At 33.2% G+C, this 27,360-nt stretch overlaps 1 protein-coding gene across 1 annotated transcript; it reads left to right on the forward strand.

The window, feature by feature from the left end:
- The first annotated feature begins 544 nt into the window (after positions 1 to 544).
- On the forward strand, positions 545 to 25,412 carry gata5 (GATA binding protein 5). Its single transcript, XM_062032804.1, has 7 exons — positions 545 to 789; positions 888 to 1,521; positions 11,978 to 12,147; positions 15,621 to 15,749; positions 21,447 to 21,531; positions 21,631 to 21,722; positions 24,975 to 25,412. Exons 2-7 carry the CDS (start codon positions 936 to 938, stop codon positions 25,089 to 25,091), a joined length of 1,179 nt encoding a protein of 392 aa, XP_061888788.1. The 5' UTR covers positions 545 to 789; positions 888 to 935; the 3' UTR covers positions 25,092 to 25,412.
- The last annotated feature ends 1,948 nt before the right edge of the window (positions 25,413 to 27,360 follow it).

Consider the following 27,360-nt stretch of genomic DNA (forward strand, 5'->3'; position numbering starts at 1 on the left):
GAAAGGTTTTTTAAAATGTTGTAAATATAAAAAATACAAAATAAATCATCCCATACGTTTTTGTTTCTTTAGACAATTACACTGTAAAAAACAAAAACAAAAAAACAAAGTGAAGTGTGAAGTGAATTACATTTATATAGCGCTTTTTCTCAAGTGACTCAAAGCGCTTTACATAGTGAAACAAAAACAAAAAAATCTGTAGAATTGTTGGTACCAAAAACTGGCGATTAATCGTACTGTGACTACTGAGGTCTTTGTTGCATTAAAATGGACACACTGGACCGTTTAAATTCGACTTTGTTGTGTTATATTCGAATAAATAAATAAAAATACCTTATATCGATGATGATAAGGAGCATTTGTCTTGCAGGTGCAAATGAAATGTTCCCAGTCCGATGCCACAGCCACGCAGTTACCCCCCCCCCCCCCCTTCCTCCTCCTCGTCCTCCTCCTCCTGGGTCACGTGGTCCTCCCCGGTATACAAAGTTTCCCGTGGGTGGACGAGGGTCCGCACACGCACGCTCCTATCAGCGATTATCGGCGAGGCTCCCGCGTTATCTCCGATATCTGCGCAGGGAAGGCGAGGCGGGAGAGTGCGTGCGCGCGCACATAGCGCGGCTTCAAACCTGGACTATTTATTTACCTATCTATTTTTTTTTTTAAAGGACTAAAAAGTTGTATTTGCTCCGTTTTTGGAGGTTTTGGTTGCAGGACTTTCCTCGCGTGGATCCGTCTGAGCCTCTTGTCAGGTGACTTTTGGAGTTGGTGTTTGCGTGTCTGCCTTATCTGGTGAGATCAATCACTCCTTCCTTGTCGCGCGTGTTTTATTCGTGTGCGTGGTGGCAATGATGACCTTTTTAAAACATGCATGTTGTGTCTTCTTCCAGGATGCAGGAGCGCCCTAAAAACCTGTTTTCATCCACTCCAACTGAAAGATGTACCAAAACCTCACCTTGTCTTCCAGCCAGTCCACTTACACACACGACACGGGGAATTACATGCCCCCCTCGGCCAACTCCCCGGTCTACGTGCCCACGGCGAGAGTCCCCGCCATGCTGCCCTACCTGCAGACCTGCGAGCCGCCTCACCAGCCCCACGGCCTCGGTGCCCACCACCACCACCACCACCACCTCCACCACCTCCACCACGGCTGGGCGCAGGGCGCCGGCGGCAGCGACGCCGCGTCATTCGCCGGCCCCGCCAGCCCTCACCCTCCGCACGGCTTCTCCTACTCTCACAGCCCGCCTTCCCCGCAGCAGCAGCCGCCGCCGACTCTGAGCGCCAGCGCGGGCCGAGACGCGGCCTACCAGGGCCCGCTTGTGCTCGGAAACGGCACCCGGGCCGCGGAGCAGCTCGGCGGCGCTCTGGTTCGCTCGATGACCGGCGGGTCTTACGCCGGACCGTACGCCTACATGAGCCCGGAGATGGCGACCTCCTCCTGGACGCCAGGACCCTTCGAGAGCGGGGTGATGAGCCTGCAAGGCCGCCAAGGAGGCATGACTGCGCGGCTTTCCAGTCTGGGTAGGCTTGCTACCTTCCGCACCGATAATGATCAATATGGTCAATATTAATTAATAAAATTAGAACAATAATTATAAACACGATTTAATGTAAGTGCATTGGCTTTATTTGTCATTTATTAATCAAAAATACAACAGTAATAGCATGTTATTGACATATTTCTCAGTATGTTCAATATATATATATATATATATATATATATATATATATATATATATATATATATATATATATATATATATATATATATATATATATATATATATACATATATATATATATATATATATATATATATATATACATATATATATATATATATATATATATATATATATATATATATATATATATATATATATATATATATATATATATATATTTTTTTTTATTTTTTTATTTTTTTTTAGGCCAATCAAGATGATTGTTTGTATTTATTATTCAATCATATGCATATTCAATATTACAGTACATACATATTTTAATTTAATGTGTTTTAGTAAACTACATCATATAGTGAGAGCCGTTCCTTATATTTTGGTAACAGGAGAAGGGCAAAAAAATGTAATAATGACAAATATTACAAAATGTACTGGGTGTTACTGTCATATTTTTTCCCCCAAAAAAGTACGGTTATTGTATTGTGATATATATATATATATATATATATATATATATATATATATATATATATATATATATATATATATATATATATATATATATATATATATATATATATATATCACAATACAATATATATATATATATATATATATATATATATATATATATATATATATATATATATATATATATATATATATCACAATACAATATATATATATATATATATATATATATATATATATATATATATATATATATATATATATCACAATACAATATATTTATATATATATATATATATATATATATATATATATATATATATATATATATATATATATATATATATATATATATATATATATAATACAATACAATATATATATATATATATATATATATATATATATATATATATATATATATATATATATATATATATATATATATATATATATATATATATATATATATATATATATATATATATATATATATATATATATATATATATATATACCCAGTACATTTTGTAATATTTGTCATTTTTAAAAATGTTTGCCCTTCTCCTGTTACCAAAATATTAGGAACGGCTCTCACTATATGAAGTAACACATTAAAATAAAATATGTATGTACTGTAATATTAAACATGCAAATTATTCAATAACAAATTTTAAAAAACTATTATTTTGGTGAAGGCCTAAAAAGTGTCTTGGAAAATTGCATTATTTTATATACAATTTCTTCCTATTTGATATAATAGTTGGTTCATTTTTTGTGGATTTTTCACATAAATTAGTATTCTATTGACGACACTGCTGAACAAAACCTGCAAATTTGACTGTAAATCTGGTAAAATTCTGTTTGTTTGTTTTTTTACTGATTTATCATTTTTGATAATGGGTTTTTGAATTTAAACCTGAAATTAATATTATTCCTCACACATCTGCTGATTTATATGCAACCCGACAAGTCAGCAGCCATGATTGAATCAAAGTCTTTTAAAACAATTTAGACCAAGACAATACACATTCTTGAAGAAAGGTAACAAAAGAAAAAAAGGACAAACAATCAATTAAAATGTTAATCTAATCCCGGGAGCAACAGTGCAGTTTGGATTGAAGGCCTCAATACACACAAGAGCGCCATTGTCCCGCAGCCCGACCATCAGGGACACTTATCACCTGCACTGTGATCCAGCACTCACCTCAAACGTCTCCAGAATGAAATACTGGAGTAGTGTTGTCATTGTTGTTTGTGTTCACTTCATGCTCGCCAAATACGGCACTAAAATACAAAATACTTCTAATTGCTTATAGCCTGTTGGATAACATAATAAATAAGGTTCGCATGAATAGATACAAACACCAAAACAAACACTTTCAGGGAAAAAAACACATATATTGCAATTCTATGGCTACCCGTTTAGTCGCCTTGTCAGTTTAAACACACTATTGGGCAAAGTGTATCATCAAGTGCATTTAAGTACTCGTGACAAGGCTAAAACAATTATAATAAAATTATAACTTGTCCAAATTAAGTCATTGGGGATGCAAAATTGTTGCAATTCCACTGCTACCCCTTTAGTCATATGTTTATTTAAAAACGTATGGCAAAAAAAAAAAAGTACACTAGACAACAAACCTTTTGATACAAATAGTAACGTGATTAATTGAGGTAAGTATACAATGATTTAAAGAAACGAAAACTTCCAAACAAAAAGTTCAAAAGGGATTGAACGCATGAATTGCAATTTGACAGCTACCCCTTTAGTCGCCTGGTCAGTTTAAGCTCAGTGTTGGGCAATGTTTATCATCAAGTGCATTTAAGTACACGTGACAAGGCTAAAAAAATTATAAGAAAATAATCATTTGTCTAAATGAAGTCATTGGAGATGCAAAATTGTTGCAATTCCACTGCTACCCTTTTAGTCATATGTTCATTTAAAGCTCATATGACAAAAAAAATAAAATAAAATATGTACACTAGACCAGTGGTCCCTATCCACCGGGCTGCGGCCCGGTACCGGTCCGTGGATCGATTGGTACCGGGCCGCACAGGAATTTGAAAAAAAACAACAAAAACAAACAAAAAAAAAAAGCTTTTTTTTTTTTTTTTTTTTAAATTAAATCATTCAGTTATTAATATTTCTGGGTCCTACTTTATACATCAATATAGATCAATACAGTCTGCAGGGACACAGTCCGTAAGCACACATGATTGTATTTTTTTATGACCAAAAAAAAAAAAATAATAATAATAACCCCCCTCTGATAAAAATAGTAATATTATTAATTGAGTTAAGTATAAATCGATAGAAAAAAACATCAAAACAAAAAGTTGAAAAGAGATTGAACACCAGAATTGGAATTGGACAGCTACCCCTTTAGTCGCTTGGTCAGTTTAAGCTCACTATTGGGTAAATTTTATCATCAAATGCATTTAAGTACATGTGACAAGGCTAAAACAGTTCTAATAAAATAACTTGGCGACATTTGGTCATTGAAACTGCAAAATTGTTGCACTACCACTGCTACCCCTTTAGTCGTCTGTTCATTTAAAACTCATGTGGCAATAAACAAAATATGTACTCTAAACTAATATGTCTCTGAAAAAAATAGTAACGTAATTAATTGAAGTAAGGCATAAAATAAAAAAGATTGAACGCCTGAATTGGAATTGGACAGCTACCTGTTTAGTCGCATTGTCAGTTTAAGCTCACTATTGGGCAAAGTTTATCATCAAATGTATTTAAGTACGTGTGACAAAGCTAAAATATTTCTAATAAAATGATAACTTGACTAAATTACATCATTAACACTGCAAAATCGTTGCAATTCCACTGCTACCCCTTTAGTCGTCTGTTCTTTTAAAACTCATATGGAAATAAACAAAATATGTACTAGAATAAAATGTCTCTGATAAAAAAAATAGTAATGTGATTATTTGAGGTAAGTATAAATCGATTAAAAAAATAAAAAAATAAAAACCACCTGAACAAAAACTTTCAAAGAAATTGAACGCCAGAATTGGAATTGGACAGCTACCCACTTAGTCGCCTGTTCATTTAAAGCCCATATGGCAAAAAAAAAAAAAAAAAACTAAATATGTACACTAGACAACAAGGCCTATGATAAAAATAGTAACGTGAGTAATTGAGGTAAGTATGAATTGATTAAAAGAAACAAAAACTTCCAAACAAAAAGTTTAAAAGGGATTGAACGCATGAATTGCAATTAGTCGTCTGTTCATTTAAAACTCATGTGGCAATAAACAAAATATGTACACTAGACTAAAATGACTCTGATAAAAATAATAATGTGACTGAATGAGATAATATAAATGGATTAAAAACACTAAAACAAACAGTTTGTAAGGGAAAAAGTGCATTGATTGGAATTCGAATTCGACAGCTACCCATTTAGTCGCCTTGTCAGTTTAAGCTCACTATTGTGTAAAAGTTATCATCAAATGGAAAAAAACCCACCAAAACAAACAGTTGAGAAGGTTAGAAAGGACAAAATGCATAAATTGGAAATTTACAGCTGCCCTTTTAGTCCCCTATTCAGTTAAAGCTCACTATTCAGCAAAGTGTACCATCAAATGCATTTAGGTTCTCGTACCATGGCTAAACTCCTTCTAATAAAATGATAACTTGATGCATAAAATTATACTTCAATTACAATTCTACCGCTACCCCTTTAGTCGTCTTTTCAGTTAAAGCTGATAGGGCCAAAAAAACAATTGTCCGATATATTGAAGTACTTGTGCCGACACTGAAATTACTTTTAGTGAAATAGAGACTTTGCCAAACGAGTTAAGAACGGACTGATGAAAGCAGTTTAGAAAAGATAAACACATATACTGCAATTTGACAGCTACCCGTTTAATCACCCATTCAGTTGAAGCTACGTGAAGTGTATCATTAAATTCCTTTAAGTACAGGTACAAAGGCTAAAATACTCCAAACAAAACGGTAACTTCAATAAATTAGGTCATTGGAACTAATAAAATACTCAAATTGCAATTGTCCTGCTACCCCTTTAGTCGTCTGTTCAGTCAAAACTCATATGGCAAAAACAATATGTGAACTAGACTGATAAAAATAGTAACGTGACTAAATGGGGTCAGTATAAATTGATAAAAACACCCGCCAAAAAAAAGTTTAGAAGTTTAGAAGGGATAGAACACATACATTGCAATTCGACAGCTACCTGTTTAGTCACCTTGTCAGTTTAAACTCACTATTGTGTGAAAGTTATCATCGAATGTATTTAAGTACTCATGCCAAGGCTAAAGTCCTTCTAATAAAATCATAACTTCACTGTTATGGAACCTGATGAAATACATCAATTGCAGTCCTACTGCTACCCCTTTAGTCGTCTTTTCAGTTAAAGTTCATATAGCAAAAAAAAAGAATACATTTGATATAGTGAAGTAGGGGGTTTACCAAATGATTTAACTACAGATTGATAAAAACAGTTTAAAGGGAATAAAACACATACTTTGCAATTTGACAGCTACCCGTTTAGTCACCTGTTCAGTAAAGCTCACTACTCGGCAACTTTACCTACCTTCCGACTAGATAGGAATGACATCCATCCCACTATCTGATCCATAAGAAAGGAATTGATTTAAACTTACCTTGTGACTAGATGGGTCTGGCATATACCCAACTATCTGATTCATGATAAAAATAATTTTATTTTACCTACCTTATGACCAGATAGGTTTGACATCCATCCAACTGTCTGGTGCGTAGTAAAGAAATGTGTTTAAACCTACCTGTTGACAAGATAGGTATGAGGTCTAGTTAACTATCTGACCATACTATAGAAATTGCATTGTATCTACCCTTCCACAAGATAGGTATGACATTTATCCAACTATCTGATCTATAATAAATACACTGTGACAAAAAAGGTAGGAAATTTGTTCAACTATGTGATTTAGAATTAATACATTGTGATTAGTTAGGTGTGACATCTATCCAACTCTCTGATACTTGAAAAATAAATTGTATTTTACCTACCTTCCGACTAGATAGGTATGACATCCATCCAACTGTCTGGTGTGTAGTAAATAAGTTGTTTTAAACCTATACCTTATGAGTAGATAGGTATGACGTCTAGCTAACTATCTGATCCATAATATAGAAATTACGACCCCGGGAGGGACAAGCGGTAGAAATCGGATAGATAGATGGATTTTACCTACACTCCGACTTGATAGGTATGACATCTATCCAACCATCTGATACATAATACATATATTGTGACAAGAAATGCAAATTATCTAACTATCTGATTCGGATGAAATACATTGTGACTAGATAGGTGTGACATCTAGCTAATTCTCTGATACTTTTTTTAAATTTTACCTACCTTTTCACTAGATAGGTATGGCATTCATCCAACTGTCTGGTGTGTGGTAAAGAAATGGTTTTAAACCTATTTTATAACTAGATAGGTATGACATTAAAGCTACAGTCGTGGTCAAAAGTGTACATACACTTGTAAAGAACATAATGTCATGGCTGTCTTGAGTTTCCAATCATTTCTACAGCTCTTATTTTTTTGTGATAGAGTGATTGGAGCACATACTTGTTGGTCACAAAAAACATTCATGAAGTTTGCTTCTTTTATGAATTTATTATGGGTCTACTGAAAATGTGACCAAATCTGCTGGGTCAAAAGTATACATACAGCAATGTTAATATTTAGTTACATATCCCTTGGCAAGTTTCACTGCAATAAGGCGCTTTTGGTAGCCATCCACAAGCTTCTGCTTGAATGTTTGACCACTCCTCTTGACAAAATTGGTGCAGTTCAGCTAAATTTGTTGGTTTTCTGACATGGACTTGTTTCTTCAGCATTGTCCACACATTTAAGTCAGGACTTTGGGAATGCCATTCTAAAACCTTCATTGCAGCCTGATTTAGCCATTCCTTTACCACTTTTGACATGTTTGGGGTCATTGTCCTGTTGGAACACCCAACTGCGCCCAAGATCCAACCTCCGGGCTGATGATTTTAGGTTGTCCTGAAGAATTTGGAGGTAATCCTCCTTTTTCATTGTCCCATTTACTCTCTGTAAAGCACCAGTTCCATTGGCAGCAAAACAGGCCCAGAGCATAATACTACCACCACCATGCTTGACGGTAGGAATTGGTGTTCCTGGGATTAAAGGCCTCACCTTTTCTCCTCCAAACATATTGCTGGGTATTGCGGCCAAACAGCTCAATTTTTGTTTCATCTGACCACAGAACTTTCCTCCAGAAGGTCTTATGTTTGTCCATGTGATGTCAGATGAAACAAAAATTGACCACAATATAGAAAATGCATTTTACCTACCCTCCGACGAGATAGGCATGACGTCTACCCAACTATCTGATGTATTATTGATAAATTGTGACTAGATAGGCATAACATCTATTCAACTATCTGATCTATAATAAATACATTTTGACTAGATGGGTGTGACATCTATCCAACTATCTGATCTATAATAAATACATTACGACTAGATAGGTATGACATATATCCAACTATCTGATCTGTAATTAATCAATTGTGACTAGATAGGTGTGACATCTATCCAACTATCTGATCTACAATAAATACATTGTGACTAGATAGGTATGACATATAGCCAACTATCTGATCTATAATAAATACATTGTAACTAGATAGGTAGGACACCTATCCAACTACCTGATCTATAATAAATACATTGTGACTAGATAGGTGTGACATCTATCCAACTATCTGATCTATAATAAATACATCGTGACTAGATAGGTATGGCATCTATCCAACTATGTGATCTATAATAAATACATTGTGACCAGATAGGTAGGATATCTATCCAGCTATCTGATCTATGATTAATTGTGACTAGATAGGTATGGCATCTATCCAACTATCTGATCTATAATAAATACATTTTGACTAGATAGGTATGACATCTATCCAACTATCTGATCTATGATTAATTGTGAATAGATAGGTATGACATCTCTGATCCATAATGACATATTATTAACCCTATACCTTCTGACTAAATAGGTGTATGATTTCTATCGAACTATCTGATCTATAATCAATTGTGACTAGATAGGTATGACATATATCCGACTCTGATCCATAATGAGGACGTATTATTAACCCGATACCTTCCGACTAAGTAGGTGTATGACTTGTATCCAACTATGTGATTCATAGTAAAAAAAAAAGTTTATATTTTGAATCTCTGACCTACCTTCCAACTAGATAGGTATGCACGTGCACGTACACACACACTATTAAAAGCATGCACGTGCACGTCCGCCATGGGAATCTTGGCACAATTTAGTGCCAGGAGTCCGTGGCGTGTGTCACATGTGAGACGGATTGAAGAAGACCTCTGGATCTTTCTCGGGTGATAACAGCCTGACCCCTGTACTCCCCCCGACTAGTCGGCCTCCTCGCTGCAGGTTTTGATCTTTGGCCATCACATGACTCAGGGAGAGAGGGGTTGTCGCTCTCAATTCAAGCCCAGCTTCTGGTGACGGACTGGACCCTAACCTGACCTTTGTTGGTCCTTCACCAACCCGACCACTTCTCCCTTCGCAAGCCCGAGGCCTCCGCTGCCCAACACAGCAGGGCGAGGAGAAGTAGAGGCGGCAGGCACACACTTGTAGGACATGATCCCCTAAAACAGACCTGAGCAAATTAAGGCCGGGGGCCACATGCGGCTCGTTAAGCTTTTCAATCTGGCTCTCCAAAATTCCCAAATAATTTTTTCAGATCTTTAAGATGGAGACTGTAGCTGCCATTATGATGTTTTCAAATCAGCGTAAGTCTTGAACTATACAAACTATTTTAATGGTTGGAATCTGCACTTTTGCATGATATACTAGTTACTATGGTAATCTAATTAGTTACTATGGTAATCTAATTAGTTACTATGGTAATCTAAGTCACAGCAGGTCAGACCAGGCACCAAGCAGTGTGGGTGGGGAGCGTTTCCACAGAGTGTTTCCAGAGCGGCCAGCCTGAAATGTGGGTGTCAGGGACAGTTGCAGAAGGAGATTTTTACAACAAAGTTCTAAAGCTTAGTGATATATCAGATTGTAGGTGTTTTTTGTTTTTTTTTTACATATTTCGATGTTCGTTGCATTTTTGTTGCGTTTGGCTTGATTATATGTCGATCGAAAGGGGTTGTGACGTTCATATGTTGTCAATATTCAGTGTTTTATCATTCAAAGTTAATATTGTAAATCCCACATTCTTTATTTCATGTACATTCTGGGTGTCTCATTCAGTAAAAATGTTTTTAGTTCCATTCCGTTTTTTAAGGAGGTCTGTCATAATGTTTTCAGCATTCAATCAGACATTATTATGAAGTTATGTATTAGAGTTCCTAAAAATCTGATGTACCGGCCCCCAGACACATTCTTTCCTTTAAATTTGGCCCCAGGCCTGCCCTAAAACAACACAACAAAGAAGATTGTGAGATGCATTGATTTCACAAAAATAGTTTTAAAAATATATATATTTTTCCACGTCAGAAGATAATTTAAATACATTTTAACTTTATTGAATGAATCCGTTTAAAAAAAAAATTATATATATATATATTTTTTTTTTTTTTTGAGAGACAGATTACCTCAATAAAGTTAAAATGTATTTAAATTATCTTTTGACGTGGAAAAATATATATTTTGAAATTGTATTATTTATTATTTAATTAATCTTTCTCAAAAAATAAATAAAATATATATATATTAGAAATGTCCGATAATATCGGACTGCAGGCCGATAAATGCTTTAAAATGTAATATCGGAAATTATCGGTATCAGTTTCAAAAAGTAAAATGTATGACTTTTTAAAACGCCACTGTGTACACGGACGTAGGGAGACGTACAGAGCGCCAATAAACCTTAAAGGCACTGCTTTGCGTGCCGGCCCAGTCACATAATATCTACGGCTTTTCACACACACAAGTGAATGCCACGCATACTTGGTCAACAGCCATACAGGTCACACTGAGGGTGACTGTATAAACAACTTTAACACTGTTACAAATATGCGCCACACTGTGAACCCACACCAAACAAGAATGACAAACACATTTTGGGAGAACATCCGCACCGTAACACAACATAAACACAACAGAACAAATACCCAGAACCCCTTGCAGCACTAACTCTTCTGGGACGCTACAATACAAACCCCCCGCTACGACCTACCCACCCCCCACCACAACCCCCGCCCCCCCAACCCCGCCCACCTCAACCTCCTCATGCTCTCTTAGGGAGAGCATGCCCCAAATTCCAAGCTGCTGTTTTGAGGCATGTTAAAAAACATAATGCACTTTGTGACTTCAATAATAAATATGGCAATGCCATGTTGACATTTTTTTTCCATAACTTCAGTTGATTTATTTTGGAAATCCTTGTTACATCGTTTAATGCATCCAGCGGGGCATCACAACAAATTTAGGCATAATAATGTGTTAATTCCACAACTGTATATATCGGTATCGGTTGATATCGGAATCGGTAATTAAGAGTTGGACAATATCGGCAAAAAAGCCATTATCGGACATCTCTAATATATATATATATATATATATATATATATATATATATATATATATATATATATATATATATATATATATATATATATATATATATATATATATATATATATATATATATATATATATATGTAATTTTTAAAGGTATCCTGTGGTTGAATTGTAAATTGAAATTTTTATCAATTCAATGTATTATTATAATTTGGTTGTATTTAAAAGTGTTCCATCTCTGCATTCAGACCTGGTGGAGGACATGGCCGCCGAGGGCAGGGAGTGCGTCAACTGCGGCTCCATCTCCACGCCGCTGTGGCGCCGTGATGGTACTGGACACTACCTGTGCAACGCCTGCGGTCTCTACCACAAGATGAACGGCATCAACAGGCCGCTCATCAAACCACAGAAAAGGCTGGTAATACAATCATTTTTTCTTTCAAAATAAAAGTCGGTTCACGCAGGTATGTTTGTGCAGTATGACACTTTATTGCTTGCTGTGCAAACATTGGACTGGTTATGACTGCATCAAGAAATATACAATAGTATAGAGAGAGAAAAGTACTATGTTAATATAAAATGTACAATGTAGTTTAAATGGTTACATTATTTATTTATTTACTCATTTTAGTAATGAAAGTGTGTGGCAACAAAATCTAAAGAAATGTTTGAAATATAATTTCCACATATAAACATCAATCCATCCATCCATTTTCTACCACTTGTCCCTTTTGGGGTCGCGGGGGGTTCTGGAGCCTATCACAGCTGCATTCGGGCGGAAGGCGGGGTATATATAAACATAAGGGATTTAAATAATAGTGATAATAATAATAATTATCACTATTATTATTATTATTATTATTCGTAGTAGTAGTAGTAGTAGTAGTAGTAGTAGTAGTAGTAGTAGTGTTAGTAATAATATTACAGTTGCTATTATTACCGTTGTTGTTATTAATAATAGTAATATTATTATTATTGTCTTTATTGTATTTTTAACATTAGTTATTATCATTATCATTAGTAATAATATTAGTTGTGGTTTATTCACCAATAGTTAATTAATTAATTACAATTTGCAGATGTATTATAATCAAAAATGAATAACTACACAGGTAAATAAGTATTGAAAATTAATATACTGAGATATATATGCCTGGCCTAAACACTTTGATGGGGGCAATATGTACCTTGGTTTGACAAAAACCAAAATAAAAAAAAATAATATTATGAATAAATGTTTTTAGTTTAATTAATTTTTCATTTATTAAAAAAAAAAAATATATATATATATATATATATATATATATATATATATATATATATATATATATATATATATATATATATATATATATATATATATATATATATATATATATATATATATATATATATATATATATATATATATATATATATATATATATGTATATTTTTTACATTTTTCATTCAAATGTGTTCAATTTGTTCCATTTAACATTTTGTGGGGGGCAATATATACCTTAATTTGACTAAAAATAAATATAATATAACAAAATATCAATGCATTTAAATTTTTTTAATATATGTTTTTAATTCCATCCATTTTTTATGTGTTTAAAAAAAAAAAAATTCGACATTTTTCACTCCGATTTATTCTATTTGTTCCATTTAATTTGTCATATTTTTAAATTATTATTACAAAATTTAAAGAATACAGTTTTGCAAAATGTGTTATTACATTATTTTTTGTGTGTGTCAATATTATTGATGAAAAGAATATGCCTGACCTAAACACTTTGTTGGGGGCAATATGTACCTTGGTTTTACATTTAAAAAAAATATATCAATACATTTTAATATTTTAAATTAATATTTCTAATTTAATTAATGTATTTTTTAAAATGTTTTTATTTTGAAATTGTTCCTTCAAATTGGTTCTATTCGTTCTCAATTGGGCATCATTTTAAAAATATTATTACAAAATTCACTGAATACATTTTTGAAAAGTACGTTAGTACATCATTTGTGGTTATTTAATCTTTTTCTGTGTGTTAATATTATTTATGAAAATAATATACCTGGCAGAAACACTGTGTTGGGGGCAATATGTACCTTGGTTAAACAAAAAAATGTTTAACTAACTTTTCATTAATTTTTTAAAACTTTTTTATTTTGACATTTTTCATTCAAATTCATATTAATTGTTACATTTAATTTGGCATACTTTTTAATTATTATTTTAAAAAATTGAAAGAATACAGTTCGGCAAAATACGTTATGACTTTATTACATTTAATTAATTCCTAATTTATTTATAAACTTTTTTTTAAATTTGACTTTTTTCATTGAAATTCATTCCATTGAATTTGGCATATTTTTTTAAAAGTAATTTTACAAAATTCAATGAACACATTTTTGCAAAATACATTATCACATCATTTTTGTGTGTGTCAATATGATTTATGAAAATAATGATGTGGGCAATATGTACCTTGGTTTGACTAAAAAACACAAAAACAACAAAAAAAATCTATACATTTTAATATTAATATTTAAAAAAAATTTTTTTTAATTTAACTAATTTTAATTTATTTTTTTAAGTTTTTCATTTTTACATTTTTCATTCAAATTCAAATTAAATTAGCATATTTTTAATTATTATTTAAAAAAAATCAAAGAATACAATTTTGCAAAATACGTTATTACATTATTACATTTAATTAATTCCTCATTTATTTTTTTTATTTTTTATTTTTTTTGACTTTTTCTTTCAAATTCATTCCATTGAAGTGACATATTTGTTTTAAGTATTGTTACAAAATTCAATGAATACATTTTTGCAAAATATGTTATCACATCATTTTTGTGTGTGTCAATATTATTTGTATAAATAATGATGGGGACAATATGTACCTTGGTTTGATAAAATACAACATAAATAAATAAAATAAAATAAAAATAAAACAATACGTTGTAATATTTAAAATCTTTTTTTTTTATTTAAAACATTTTTCAGTAACTTTGAAAAAAAATGTATTATGACATTTTTCATTTAAATTCATTCTATTCGTTCTATTTAATTTGGCATTTTTACATTATTATTTTAAAAAATTCAAAGAATACCTTTTTGTGAAATACATTATTACATTATTACATTTAATTAATTCCTCATTTATTTTTAAAAAGTTTTTTTATTTTGACATTTTTCATTCAAATTCATTTAATTTCATTTTTTGTGCATGTCAATAGAATTGATGAAAATAATATAATGATATAAGATGAAATAAGATCAAAATAATATGCCTGGCCTAAACAAAACACTTTGATAAGGGACACAAATTCAAAAATGTTAAAAACGTTTTTAATTTAATGAATTGTTCATGTATTTTTAAAAGTTTATTATTCAAATCTATTTTATCCGTTCCATTTAAATTGCCATATTTTACCATCCCAAAATTCAATAACATAATTTCATACCATCTGCTTTGATGCTAGAAAAATGTGACATGGAAGCAGTGAACTATTTTTACCTTTAAAAAAAAATCAATTAAGGATGCAAACTGACTCCAATCCGCTTGTTTGTCTTTCAAAACAAAAATGGCTGCTTGTGTGGCGCAGCTGGGCTTGACCTGCAGGGACTTTGCCCTCAGATTGTGTGCAACAAAACAGCAAAATAATCATAATTTATGCTGCTGTGTCAAAGCCTGTCCAACTAATGACTCATTAGCTATTTTCACATGGCAGCTGCAATAATTCATCCTTGCCAGTCTTGTGCTGACATCCTGCGATTCTTTTCCCCCTCCCGGAGTCTGAGGAGATCTCTGCCTTTAGGGGCCGAGCCATACAGAAACAAAACATACCAAAAAAACAGTCCGACAGTTTTTTGTTTCTTTGGTTTGGTTTTTACAGCAAACCACGTCCCGCCGAGCCGGCCTGTGCTGCACCAACTGTCACACCAGCACCACCACGCTGTGGAGGCGCAACGCTGAGGGAGAACCCGTGTGCAACGCCTGTGGCCTCTACATGAAGCTGCACGGGGTACGTAAAACAATAGTTCAACCCTGATCTGTTTTGTTTCCTGTCTCAAAAGTGGCAACAAGGTACCAAAAAAGCAGCACTTTATTGACCCGCTTAAGCAATTCCGGTAATAATCCGAGTCCAGAATCAGTAGTTGCGCTCTTTTGCCTTTTGCTTTGGTTTGGGACTTTTTCTGTGGAGTTTTGTACCACTTTTAGGTTCTCCTATTATCCATTCATTCATTTCCATAATCAAAAACCAGTTGGACGCTTGGTACTGAGTCGGTTTGGTCAAATTCCAAGTCATTCAACAACCATGAATTTCTAAGACCACATCAAAACATTTTTAAATAATCCTCAAGGAAACTGGAACAACTTGGAACTCGACCAGAAAACCCTCGGAATTCGAAAACACAGGACAAACCGAAAATTACAAGTAATTCAACAACATTTGAAAGAGAATCCTCAAAGAAACTGCGACAAGACGGAACAAAGAGTCCAAGTTTATTTTCATACTCAGTCGGTTTGGTTTGCTGAACCACTAATAGGTTCTCTTATTATCCAGTTCTCCGAGTGTTCCATCCATTCATTCATTTCCATAATCAAAAATCAGTTGGCTGTTCGGTACTCAGTGGGTTTGGTCAAATTCCAACTCTTTCAACAACCATTAATTTCTAAGACCACATCAAAAAAATGTATACAAATCCTCAAAGAATGGGACAGAAATGGAATAACGTGGTTATCAACTTACCCAGATTTCCCATCCATTCATTCATCCTCACAGTCAAAGACCAGTTAGACCCTGGTACTTAGTCAGTTTGGTTTGCTGAACAACTCGGAACTCGACCAGAAAACCCTCGGATTTTGAAAACACAGGACAAACCGAAAATTCCAAGTCATCCGACAGCATTTGAAAGAGAATCCTCAATAAACTGCGACAAGACGGAACAAAGAGTCCAAGTCCATTTTCATACTCAGTTGGTTTGGTTTGCTGAACCACTAATAGGTTCTCTTATTATCCAGTTCTCCGAGTGTTCTATCCATTCAATCATTTCCATAATCAAAAACCAGTTGGCTGTTCGGTACTCAGTGGGTTTGGTCCAATTCCAACTCTTTCAACAACCGTGATCTTCTAAGACCACATCAAAAGATTTAATAAGAATCCTCAAAGAATGGGGCTGGAATGGAACAATGCGGTTATCAATTTACCCAGATTTCCCATCCATTCATTCATCCTCACAGTCAAAGACCAGTTAGACCCTGGTACTTAGTCAGTTTGCTTTGCTGAACAACTCGGAACTCGACCAGAAAACCCTCGGATTTCGAAAACACAGGACAAACCAAATATTCCAAGTCATCCGACAACATTTGAAAGAGAATCCTCAAAGAAACTGTGACAAGACGGAACAAAATGTCCAAGTCCAATGCCATACTCAGTTGGTTTGGTTTGCTGAACCACTAATAGGTTCTCCTGTTATCCCGTTCTCCGAGTGTTCCATCCATTCATTCATTTCCATGATCATTAAACCAGTTGGATGTTTGGTACTCAGTGGTTTTGGTCAAATTCCAAGTCATTCAATAACCATGAATTTCTAAAACCACATCAAAAAATTGAATAAGAATCCTCCAAAAAAGTGGGGCAGGAATTGAAGAACGCGGTTATCAACTTACCCAGATTTCCCATCCATTCATTCATCCTCACAATCAAAGACCAGTTAGACCCTGGTATTTAGTCAGTTTGCTTTGCTGAACAACTCGGAACTCGACCAGAAAACCCTGGGATTTCGAAAACACAGGACAAACTGAAAATTCCAAGTCATCCAACAACATTTGAAAGAGAATCCTTAAAGAAACTCCGACAAGACTGAACAATGAGTCCAATCTTTTCCTTTGCAGCATGGTTTTTTGGGGGTGAAATTTTGCATTGTTTGTGTGTTTACTCCAAAAGACAAAGTTTTCTTTGACAAAAACGGCATAAAACAACAACAACAAAAACTTAAAAAATCGAAAAAATGTATAATCAACATATAGATCTGAAGTTGATTTAGAGACTTAAGTGTTAAAAGTAAAAAATAAATAATAATAAAGTACAGTATGACTTATTTTAAACACTTTTATGAGTGGGGACATTTGGGATCCCCAAGAATTTTAGTATTTAAAAAAAATAATTATTCTTTTTTTAAACTGTCATTGCTTAAAAAATATAAAAATGAAATAAAAATATAATTACTTCACATCAAATATTTCACTTTTAAATACTATAGGGGCAAATGTTGCATTGTTTGTGTGTTTGCTCCAAAAAACTAAGTTTTCTTTGACAAAACAGCATAAACAACAAAAAAATTTAAAAAGTTAGAATAAAAAGGTATAATCGATAGATAGACCTGAAGTTGATTTAGAGACTTAAGTGTTAAAAGTAAAACATAAATAAATAAAGTACATTATGACTTATTTTAAACACTTTAATGGTGGGGACCTTTTGGATCCCCAAGAATTTTTGTATTTTTTTATATATATATATTTTTAAACTGTCATTCCTTGAAAAACATAATGAAATAAAAATCCAAGGACTTCACATCAAATATTCCACTTTCAAATACTTTGGGGGGAAATATTGCATTTTTGTGTTTGCTCCAAAAATCAAAGTTTTCTTTGACAAAAACGGTATAAAACAACAACAAAAAAACTTTAAAAACAAACAACAACAAAAAACGTTTAATCGCTGATAGACCTAAAGTTGATTTAGAGGACTAAAATGTTAAAAGTAAAATAAATAAATAAAATACAGTATGACTTATTTTAAACACATTTATGAGTGGGGACCTTTTGGATCCCCAATAATTTTAGTAATTTTTTATTATTATTATTATTATTATTTGTACTGTTATTGTTTAAAAAAGAAATTAAATCAAATATTCCACTTTTAAAAATGTTTTGGGGAATTATTGCATATTTTGTGTTTAAGTGTTAAAATGATAAATAATGATAAATGGGTTGTACTTGTATAGCGCTTTTCTACCTTCAAGGTACTCAAAGCGCTGTGACACTATTTCCACATTTACCCATTCACACACACATTCACACACTGATGGCGGGAGCTGCCATGCAAGGCGCTAACCAGCAGCCATCAGAGGCAAAGGGTGAAGTGTCTTGCCCAAGGACACAACGGACATGACTAGGAAGGTAGAAGGTGGGGATTGAACCCCAGTAACCAGCAACACTCCGATTGCTGGCACAGCCACTCTACCAACTTCGCCACGCCGTCCCTAAAATCAAAATAATGAAATAAATAAATACATTTAAAAAAAGGTACAGTATGACTTATTTTCAATCAATCAATCAATAAATATTTATTTATGTAGCCCTAAATCACAAGTGTCTCAAAGGGCTGCACAAGCCACAACGACATCCTCGGTACAGAGCCCACATACGGGCAAGGAAAACTCATCCCAGTGGGACGTCGTTGTGAATGACTATGAGAAACCTTGGAGAGGACCACATATGTGGGTAACCCCCACCCCTCTAGGGGAGACCGAAAGCAATGGATGTTGAGTGGGTCTGACATAATATTGTGAAAGTCCAGTCCATAGTGGATCTAACATAATAGTGAGAGTCCAGTCCATAGTGGATCTAACATAATAGTGAGAGTCCAGTCCATAGTGGGGCCAGCAGGAAACCATCTCAGCAGCGCAGAGATGTCCCCAACCGATGCACAGGCGAGCGGTCCACCCCGGGTCCCGACTCTGGACAGCCAGCACTTCATCCATGGCCACCGGACCTGTGTAACTCCCCCTCCACAAGGGAGAGGGGGGCAGAGGAGAAAGAAAAGAAACGGCAGATCAACTGGTCTAAAAAGGAGGTCTATTTAAATGCTAGAGTATACAAATGAGTTTTAAGATGGGACTTAAATGCTTCTACTGAGGTAGCATCTCTAACTGTTACCGGGAGGGCATTCCATAGTATTGGAGCCCGAATAGAAAACGCTCTATAGCCCGCAGACTTTTTTGGGGCTCTGGGAATCACTAATAAGCCCGAGTTCTTTGAATGCAGATTTCTTGCCGGGACATATGGTACAATACAATCGGCAAGATAGGATGGAGCTAGACCGTATAGTATTTTATACGTAAGTAGTAAAACCTTAAAGTCACATCTTAAGTGCACAAGAAGCCAGTGCAGGTGAGCCAGTATAGTTATAAATATATATATATATATATATATATATATATATATATATATATATATATATATATATATATATATATATATGTATATGTATATATGTATATAAATGTACAAACAGTATACGCGTAATATGATCAAACTTTCTTGTTCTTGTCAAAAGTCTAGCAGCCGCATTTTGTACCAACTGTAATCTTTTAATGCTAGACATAGGGAGGCCCGAAAATAAAACGTTACAGTAATCGAGACGAGACGTAACGAACGCATGAATAATGATCTCAGCGTCGCTAGTGGACAAAATGGACCGAATTTTAGCGATATTACGGAGATGAAAGAAGGCCGTTTTAGTAACACTCTTAATGTGTGACTCAAACGAGAGAATTGGGTCGAAGATAATACCCAGATTCTTTACCGAGTCGCCTTGTGTAATTGTTTGGTTGTCAAATGTTAAGGTGGTATTATTAAATAGATGTTGGTGTCTAGCAGGACCGATAATCAGCATTTCCGTTTTCTTGCCGTTGAGTTGCAAAAAGGTAGCGGACATCCATTGTTTAATTTCATTAAGACACGCCTCCAGCTGACTACAATCCGGCGTGTTGGTCAGCTTTAGGGGCATGTAGAGTTGGGTGTCATCAGCATAACAGTGAAAGCTAACACCGTATTTGCGTATGATGTCACCCAGCGGCAGCATGTAAATACTAAAGAATGCAGGGCCAAGAACCGAACCCTGGGGAACTCCGCACGTTACCTTAACATAGTCCGAGGTCACATTGTTATGGGAGACACACTGCATCCTGTCAGTAAGATAAGAGTTAAACCAAGACAAGGCTAAGTCTGACATCCCAATACGTGTTTTGATACGCTCTAATAAAATATTATGATCGAAGGTATCGAAAGCGGCGCTAAGATCAAGAAGCAGCAACATAGATGAAGCATCAGAATCCATCGTTAGTAATAAATCATTAGTCATTTTTGCGAGGGCTGTCTCCGTAGAGTGATTTGCCCTGAAACTGGATTGAAAAGGTTCACAGAGATTGTTAGACACTAAGTGTTCATTTAGCTGCTGTGCAACAATCTTTTCGAGGATTTTCGAAATAAAGGGAAGGTGGGACACCGGCCGGTAGTTTACCATGAGGTCAGGATCGAGGTTAGGTCTTTTGAGCAGAGGATGAATAACCACTTTTTTGAATTTTAAACACTTTTAGGAGTGGGCACCTTTTGGATGCCCAAAAATGTTAGTAGTTTTTTTTAGTTATTATTGTTATTTATTTTTAACTGTCATTGCTTAAAACTATAAAAATGAGAAGAAAATCCAATGACTTCACATCAAATATTCCACTTTTAAAAGTGCTTGGGGGAAATATGACATTGTTTGTGTGTTTGCTCCAAAAAAAAAAGTTTTCTTTGACAAAAACGGCATAAAACAACAACAAAAAAACTAAACAAAAAAACGTGTCCTGGACAGATAGATCTGAAGTCTCCGCCTAACGGTGACAAACATTCCCCTGAGGTGTGTTCCTGACATGTTGCACCTGTGCAGGTGGCCCGGCCTCTGGCCATGAAGAAAGAGAGTATACAGACCAGGAAGCGCAAGCCCAAGATGGCCAAGAACAAGTCGGCCACAGGTGAGGCGAAAGGAGCGCACCTCCAATTAAACATCCACAAAATGTGTCTATTGGTAGAACATTTGAATTTAAATTTTTGTTGTTGTTGTTGATGTTTAGGGGCGTCGACCACCTCTGGCTGCAGCTCGCCCTCGTCGGAGCACACCTCCACCGTCAAGCGGGAACCCAGCCTGACCCTGTCGCCCTACCAGGTAAAGAGTCTGTGGACACACCAACCAGGAAGTAGTCCAAAAAACTGACCTCATACTACAACGGGGTGTCCAAAGTGCGGCCCTTGGGGGCGTGGGGGTGGGGCATTTGCAGCCCAGAGCTAAAATTTAAAGGCACATTCTAAAAGACTATTAAAAAACCACATGGAATAAAAGAGAAAATAGGTCAAATGTAAGAAAAAAAGAATTTTTTTTACCTTAAAACTGTCATTGCTCGAAAAATAGTAATGAATCAAAATCGAGGTTGTTATGAATTATTGACATATTTATTGACTTTTGAATATTTTGGGGTGATTTTGTTGCATATTTCGTATGTTTGCTATAAAAACAAAAAATTGATTTGATTTGATAAAAAGGGCAAAAAAACAACAACAAAAAACACATAAAAAAACAAACTTATAATCGACAGATAGAGCTGAAGATTTTATTATAATTATTTTCTTTGAAACTGTCATTGTTTAAAAGAATAAGAATGAAATACGAATCTAATTACTTCACATCTAATATTACACTTTTAAATATGTTTTGGGGAAATGTTGCATTGTTTGTGTGTTTGCTCCCAAAAAAACCCAAAGAAACCCGGCATATAACAACAACAACAACAAATTATTATTATTTTGTTAAAATAAAATTAAAAATACTATATATATATATATATATATATATATATGTATATATATATATATATATATATATATATATGTATATATATATATATATATATATATATATATATATATATATATATATATATATATATATACATATATATATATATATATATATATATATATATATATATATATATATATATATATATATATATATATATATATATATATATATATATATATATATATATATATATATATATATAATTTTTTTTACCTTAAAACTGTCATTGCTCGAAAAATAGTAATGAATCAAAATCGAGGTTGTTATGAATTATTGACATATTTATTGACTTCTGAATATTTTGGGGTGAAATTGTTACATATTTTGTGTGTTTGCTTTAAAAAGTTTGATTTGATAAAAAGGGCATAAACGAAACAAAAAAAACACATAAAAAACAAACAAATAGAGTTGAAGATGTTCTAGAAACTTAAGTGTTAAAATTATAAAAACAAAGAAAATGTACAGTATGACTAATTTTTAACGCCTTTATGAGTGTGGCCCTTTTGGATAGTAGTTTCTTATTATTTTTTTAAACATTGCTTATAAATAAAAATGAAATAAAATCAATGTTGTTATGAATTAGTGACTTATTGAAGGTTCCAATTACTTCACATCAAATATTACACTTTTTTATGTGGGAAAATATTTCAAGGTTGTTTTTTTTACAAAAAGGGCGTAGCACAAACAAAAACAATGTGTAAAAAATTATAATCGACAGATAGATCTGAAGTTGATCTGGAGATGTAAGCGTTAAAAAGTGTTTTAAAAAAATGTATGACTTATTTGAAACACTTTTCTTTGATTGTGACGTTTATAATTTCCAAAATGTTTTTGTAAGAAATTTCATTTCTTTGATCCCCAAGAATTTTAGTTTTTAAAAAAAATTAATGATTATTTTTTCAAACTGTATTGCTTAAAAATATACAAATGAAATAAAAGTCCAAATTACTTCACATCAAATATTTCACTTTTGAATATGTTTTGGGGAAATGTTGCATTGTTTGTGTTTTTGCTCCAAAAAACATAAAATGAATGAATGAATGAATGATCTTTATTGTCATTGTGCATGTACAGGTACAGGTCCAACGAAATTTAGGTTGTTCCCTAAGGTGCTTTGCATTTAAAAAAAGAAGAAACCACACGATATACAAAAACAACACAATATACACAATATGGCCTAAGACCACTCTAAGAGGCACATAAACATAAAACAACAAGAATAAAATTTAAACAATATAAAAAACCTATAATGACATTTAGACCTGAAGTTGATTTAGAAACTTAAGTGTTAAAATAAAAATTTAAAATACATTTAAAAAAAGGTGCAGTATGACTTATTTTAAACACTTTTATGAGTGGGGACCTTTTGGATCCCCAAGAATTTTTGTAGTTTTTTTGTTTATAATTTTTTTTTTTTAAACAGTCATTGCTTAAAAAATTAAAATGAGAAGAAAATCCAATGACTTCACATCAAATATTCCACTTTTAAATATTTTTTGGGGAAAATATTGCATTGTTTGTGTGTTTGCTCCAAAAAAATAAAATTTTTTTTGACAAAAACGGCATAAAACAACAACAATCAAACTTATATATAACGTATAATCAACAGATAGATCTGAAGTTGATTAAGAAACTTAAATGTTAAAAGTAAAAAATAAATAAATAAATAAATAAAGTACAGTATGACTTATTTTAAACACTTTTATGAGTGGGCACCTTTTGGATCCCCAAGAATTTTAGTTGTTTTTAAAAAATAATTATTATTTTTTTTTAACGGTCATTGCTTAAAAATATAAAAATGAAATGAAAATCCTATTATTTCACATCAAATATTTCACTTTGAAATATTTTTGGGTGAAAATATTGCATATTTTGTGTTTTAGCCTTAACAAGTTGTATAATAAAAATAAAAATGACTTTATATCGGCAGACATGAAGTTGATGTCAAGCAGTGATTCTCAAACGGTGCTCCATGCAGTTGTACGCCAAATAATCCCTTCATTGAATATTCAAACACAGTGTTACTGTTCAAACTGTGTGCCATGTCACAGTGGCCGAAAATATGAAATATACTCGTTAAATAAAACCTTGATCTTGTTTTTAATGAAAACTTAGACCTACTACGCTACCGTATGTTGCTCATTACTGTGGTACTTGGAGTGTTTTCTGAGGTGCAAACAGTTTTAGAACCACTGGTCTAAAGATGTACTATTCATGTATGACTTATAAATAACATTTTTATGACTGAGACCCTTCTGGGACCAAACTTGAAGAGTTTAAAAAAAAAAAAAAGAAATATTGTTTTTTGAAATGAAAAATATCAAAATGGCTTTCATTTAAAAACTAAAAAAGTTTGGACAACCCTTTCTCACAACTAATTAGTATTGGCATTATCAGCTGTGGCTGTAGGCAACCCACGGTGTGGTATTTTATTGACTCTACAAGACGGTGGTAGTATCAAGAGTGGTCGCTATTTACTTTTGCCCCCCCCGGCGCTCTTGCAACATTGGTTGTAACGACCCTAACCCTTTGTTTCTCGCTGACCTTTGCCCTCCGCAGCCGTGCAGCCAGTTGAACGCCACGCCGCCGCACGTGGACATCAAATACGAGGACTACGTCTTCGCGCCAGCGTCCATGGCCGCACAGAACTCCTGGTGCGCTCTTTCCCAGGCGTGACTTAGGGTCCTCCTCCTTGACGTATGAGGGGCTCCCAGGGGACCACGCCGAGGATTAATTGGTTTGTTTTGTCGTCTCATCGGCGACACGTGGATGATTAACTTTTATGGACGCATTATTGATGTTGCCATAAGGGCCCTCAGCTTGTGCGGCGGCCATGTTGGCGCGTGACCTCCACGCCAAGGTCATGTGAGCAAGTGTTTCCGGCGAGAAGGATTGTGAAAGTGCAATGGCTCGTTTTTTTTTTTAATGTATAGTGAAATAATTGTGGTGTAATTTTATTGGCTGTCAATGTTTGTTTTTAAGGAGGAAAAAGACGTTCTTCTTGGACTATTTATTATTCAAATGAAGGAATGCAATAAAGATCTCATTTCATGTCCAAAAATTGTTCAAAGTATTTGTTTGAAATCATGCAAAAGGTTTTTTTTCATTGACTGAAACAAACAAGCAAAAAAGATTATTCAAATCAAATATTTTTTTTGTATATCAAACCAGCTTTAGGACATATTTTACATATTATAAAAAACACAATATTAAATGTGTGTTTGCCTAAATTAATTTTCTAGCAAAAAAACAGTGCACAATATTAATACATTGTAATTTAAGGCATTATATTTACAATTGTTAAAATATAAATGTCATATTTCCAAAAAAAATTTTTTGAAATTAAATTAATTTATTAAAGTGTTTTTTAATTGTTGATTAAATATTCTATTTCTAAAATAATCAAATTCATAATATGTATTATTATTTCCTAATTATAAAAAAAAAAATATTTTTTTTAAATAATTTTTAATTTAAAAAATAGCGAATTCATGATGGTATTTTTGTAGAAATACAAATAATTGAGGTACTTAGTGAAATCTGTTTTTTTTTTCTATTAAAACAATTTTTAAAGTGGTTTATAATTATTGATTAAATAAATTAAATTATGTTTTATTATGGTCACTCACTTTGTTGCTTGGATTATATGTTATTATAATATGTGTCAATTGTTATAACTAATGATGATTATATTATGATATATTATTTATAGTATTAATCTACATGTTTACATGAAATGAAAAGTGTTAAATGAATACAATTTATTTGATTCACTCATATTCAAAATATATATGATTATTTCCTAAATATAAAACAAAAAGTAATAAAAAAAATAATTTTCAATCATTTTTATTAATAGAAATAATAGCTACTTCATGCCGGCATTTTTGTAGAAAAAATAATTATTGAGGTACTTTGTGAAAAATGTTGTAACGTGGAACGCTTAAGATGAGGTAATTACAGTATTTAATAGGTCAATAATTCATAACAACACTGATTTTAATGTATTATTATTTTTGGAACAATGACAGTTTTTTCCCCCGAAAACACACACACTATATATATATATATATATATATATATATATATATATATATATATATATATATATATATATATATATATATATATATATATATATATATATATATATATATATATATATATATATATATATATATATATATATATATATATAATAGTATTGTCAGTAATGTCAATAAATATGACCTCATATAATAATGTCATCAATTAATATGACATCATATAACAATAAATATGACATAATTTGATGATGCATAGAACAAACATGGATCGATATTTGAGTTGATTAGTTCATTGTGTGTGTGTGTGTGTGTGTGTGTGTGTGTGTGTGTGTGTGTCCAAAGGTTGTGTTCCAACTGTTTTATGGCACCAAGTGGTGTCTGCTAGCAGGATGGAGTCAACAACAAAGTGATCTTAGTGCCGACTCGGCGACACGCAGGCGACGCCATGGCAACAACAGCCACTCACTTTATGGCAGCACCTCCTGGGTAAAGAGCAGCAAATTGGGCGTGAACAGAAGAGCTCCCCCTGCAGTTAACCAATATATCAGGGGCACTTATGTTGTATAGATGATCTTTGACCTACGGCCTTAAAGGCAACAGAGCGCTAATGTCGTATAAAGGATCTTTGACTTGCCTTTTTGTTGCGGGTCCTTAAAGGCAACAGAGCGCTCATGTCGTAATAAGGATCTTTAACTTTCCTTTTTGTTGCAGGTCCTTAAATATGATTTAAAAAGTGCTTCTGTCATAAAGAGGATCTTTGACTTGCTTTTTTGTTGCAGGTCCTTAAATGTGATTAAAAAGTGCTTCTGTCATAAAGAGGATCTTTGACTTGCCTTTTTGTTGAGAGGTCCTTAAAGGTGATTAAAAAGTGCTTCTGTCATAAAGAGGATCTTTGACTG

This window comes from Entelurus aequoreus, linkage group LG01 (assembly GCF_033978785.1).
Source record: "Entelurus aequoreus isolate RoL-2023_Sb linkage group LG01, RoL_Eaeq_v1.1, whole genome shotgun sequence".
Lineage (NCBI taxonomy): Eukaryota > Metazoa > Chordata > Actinopteri > Syngnathiformes > Syngnathidae > Entelurus > Entelurus aequoreus.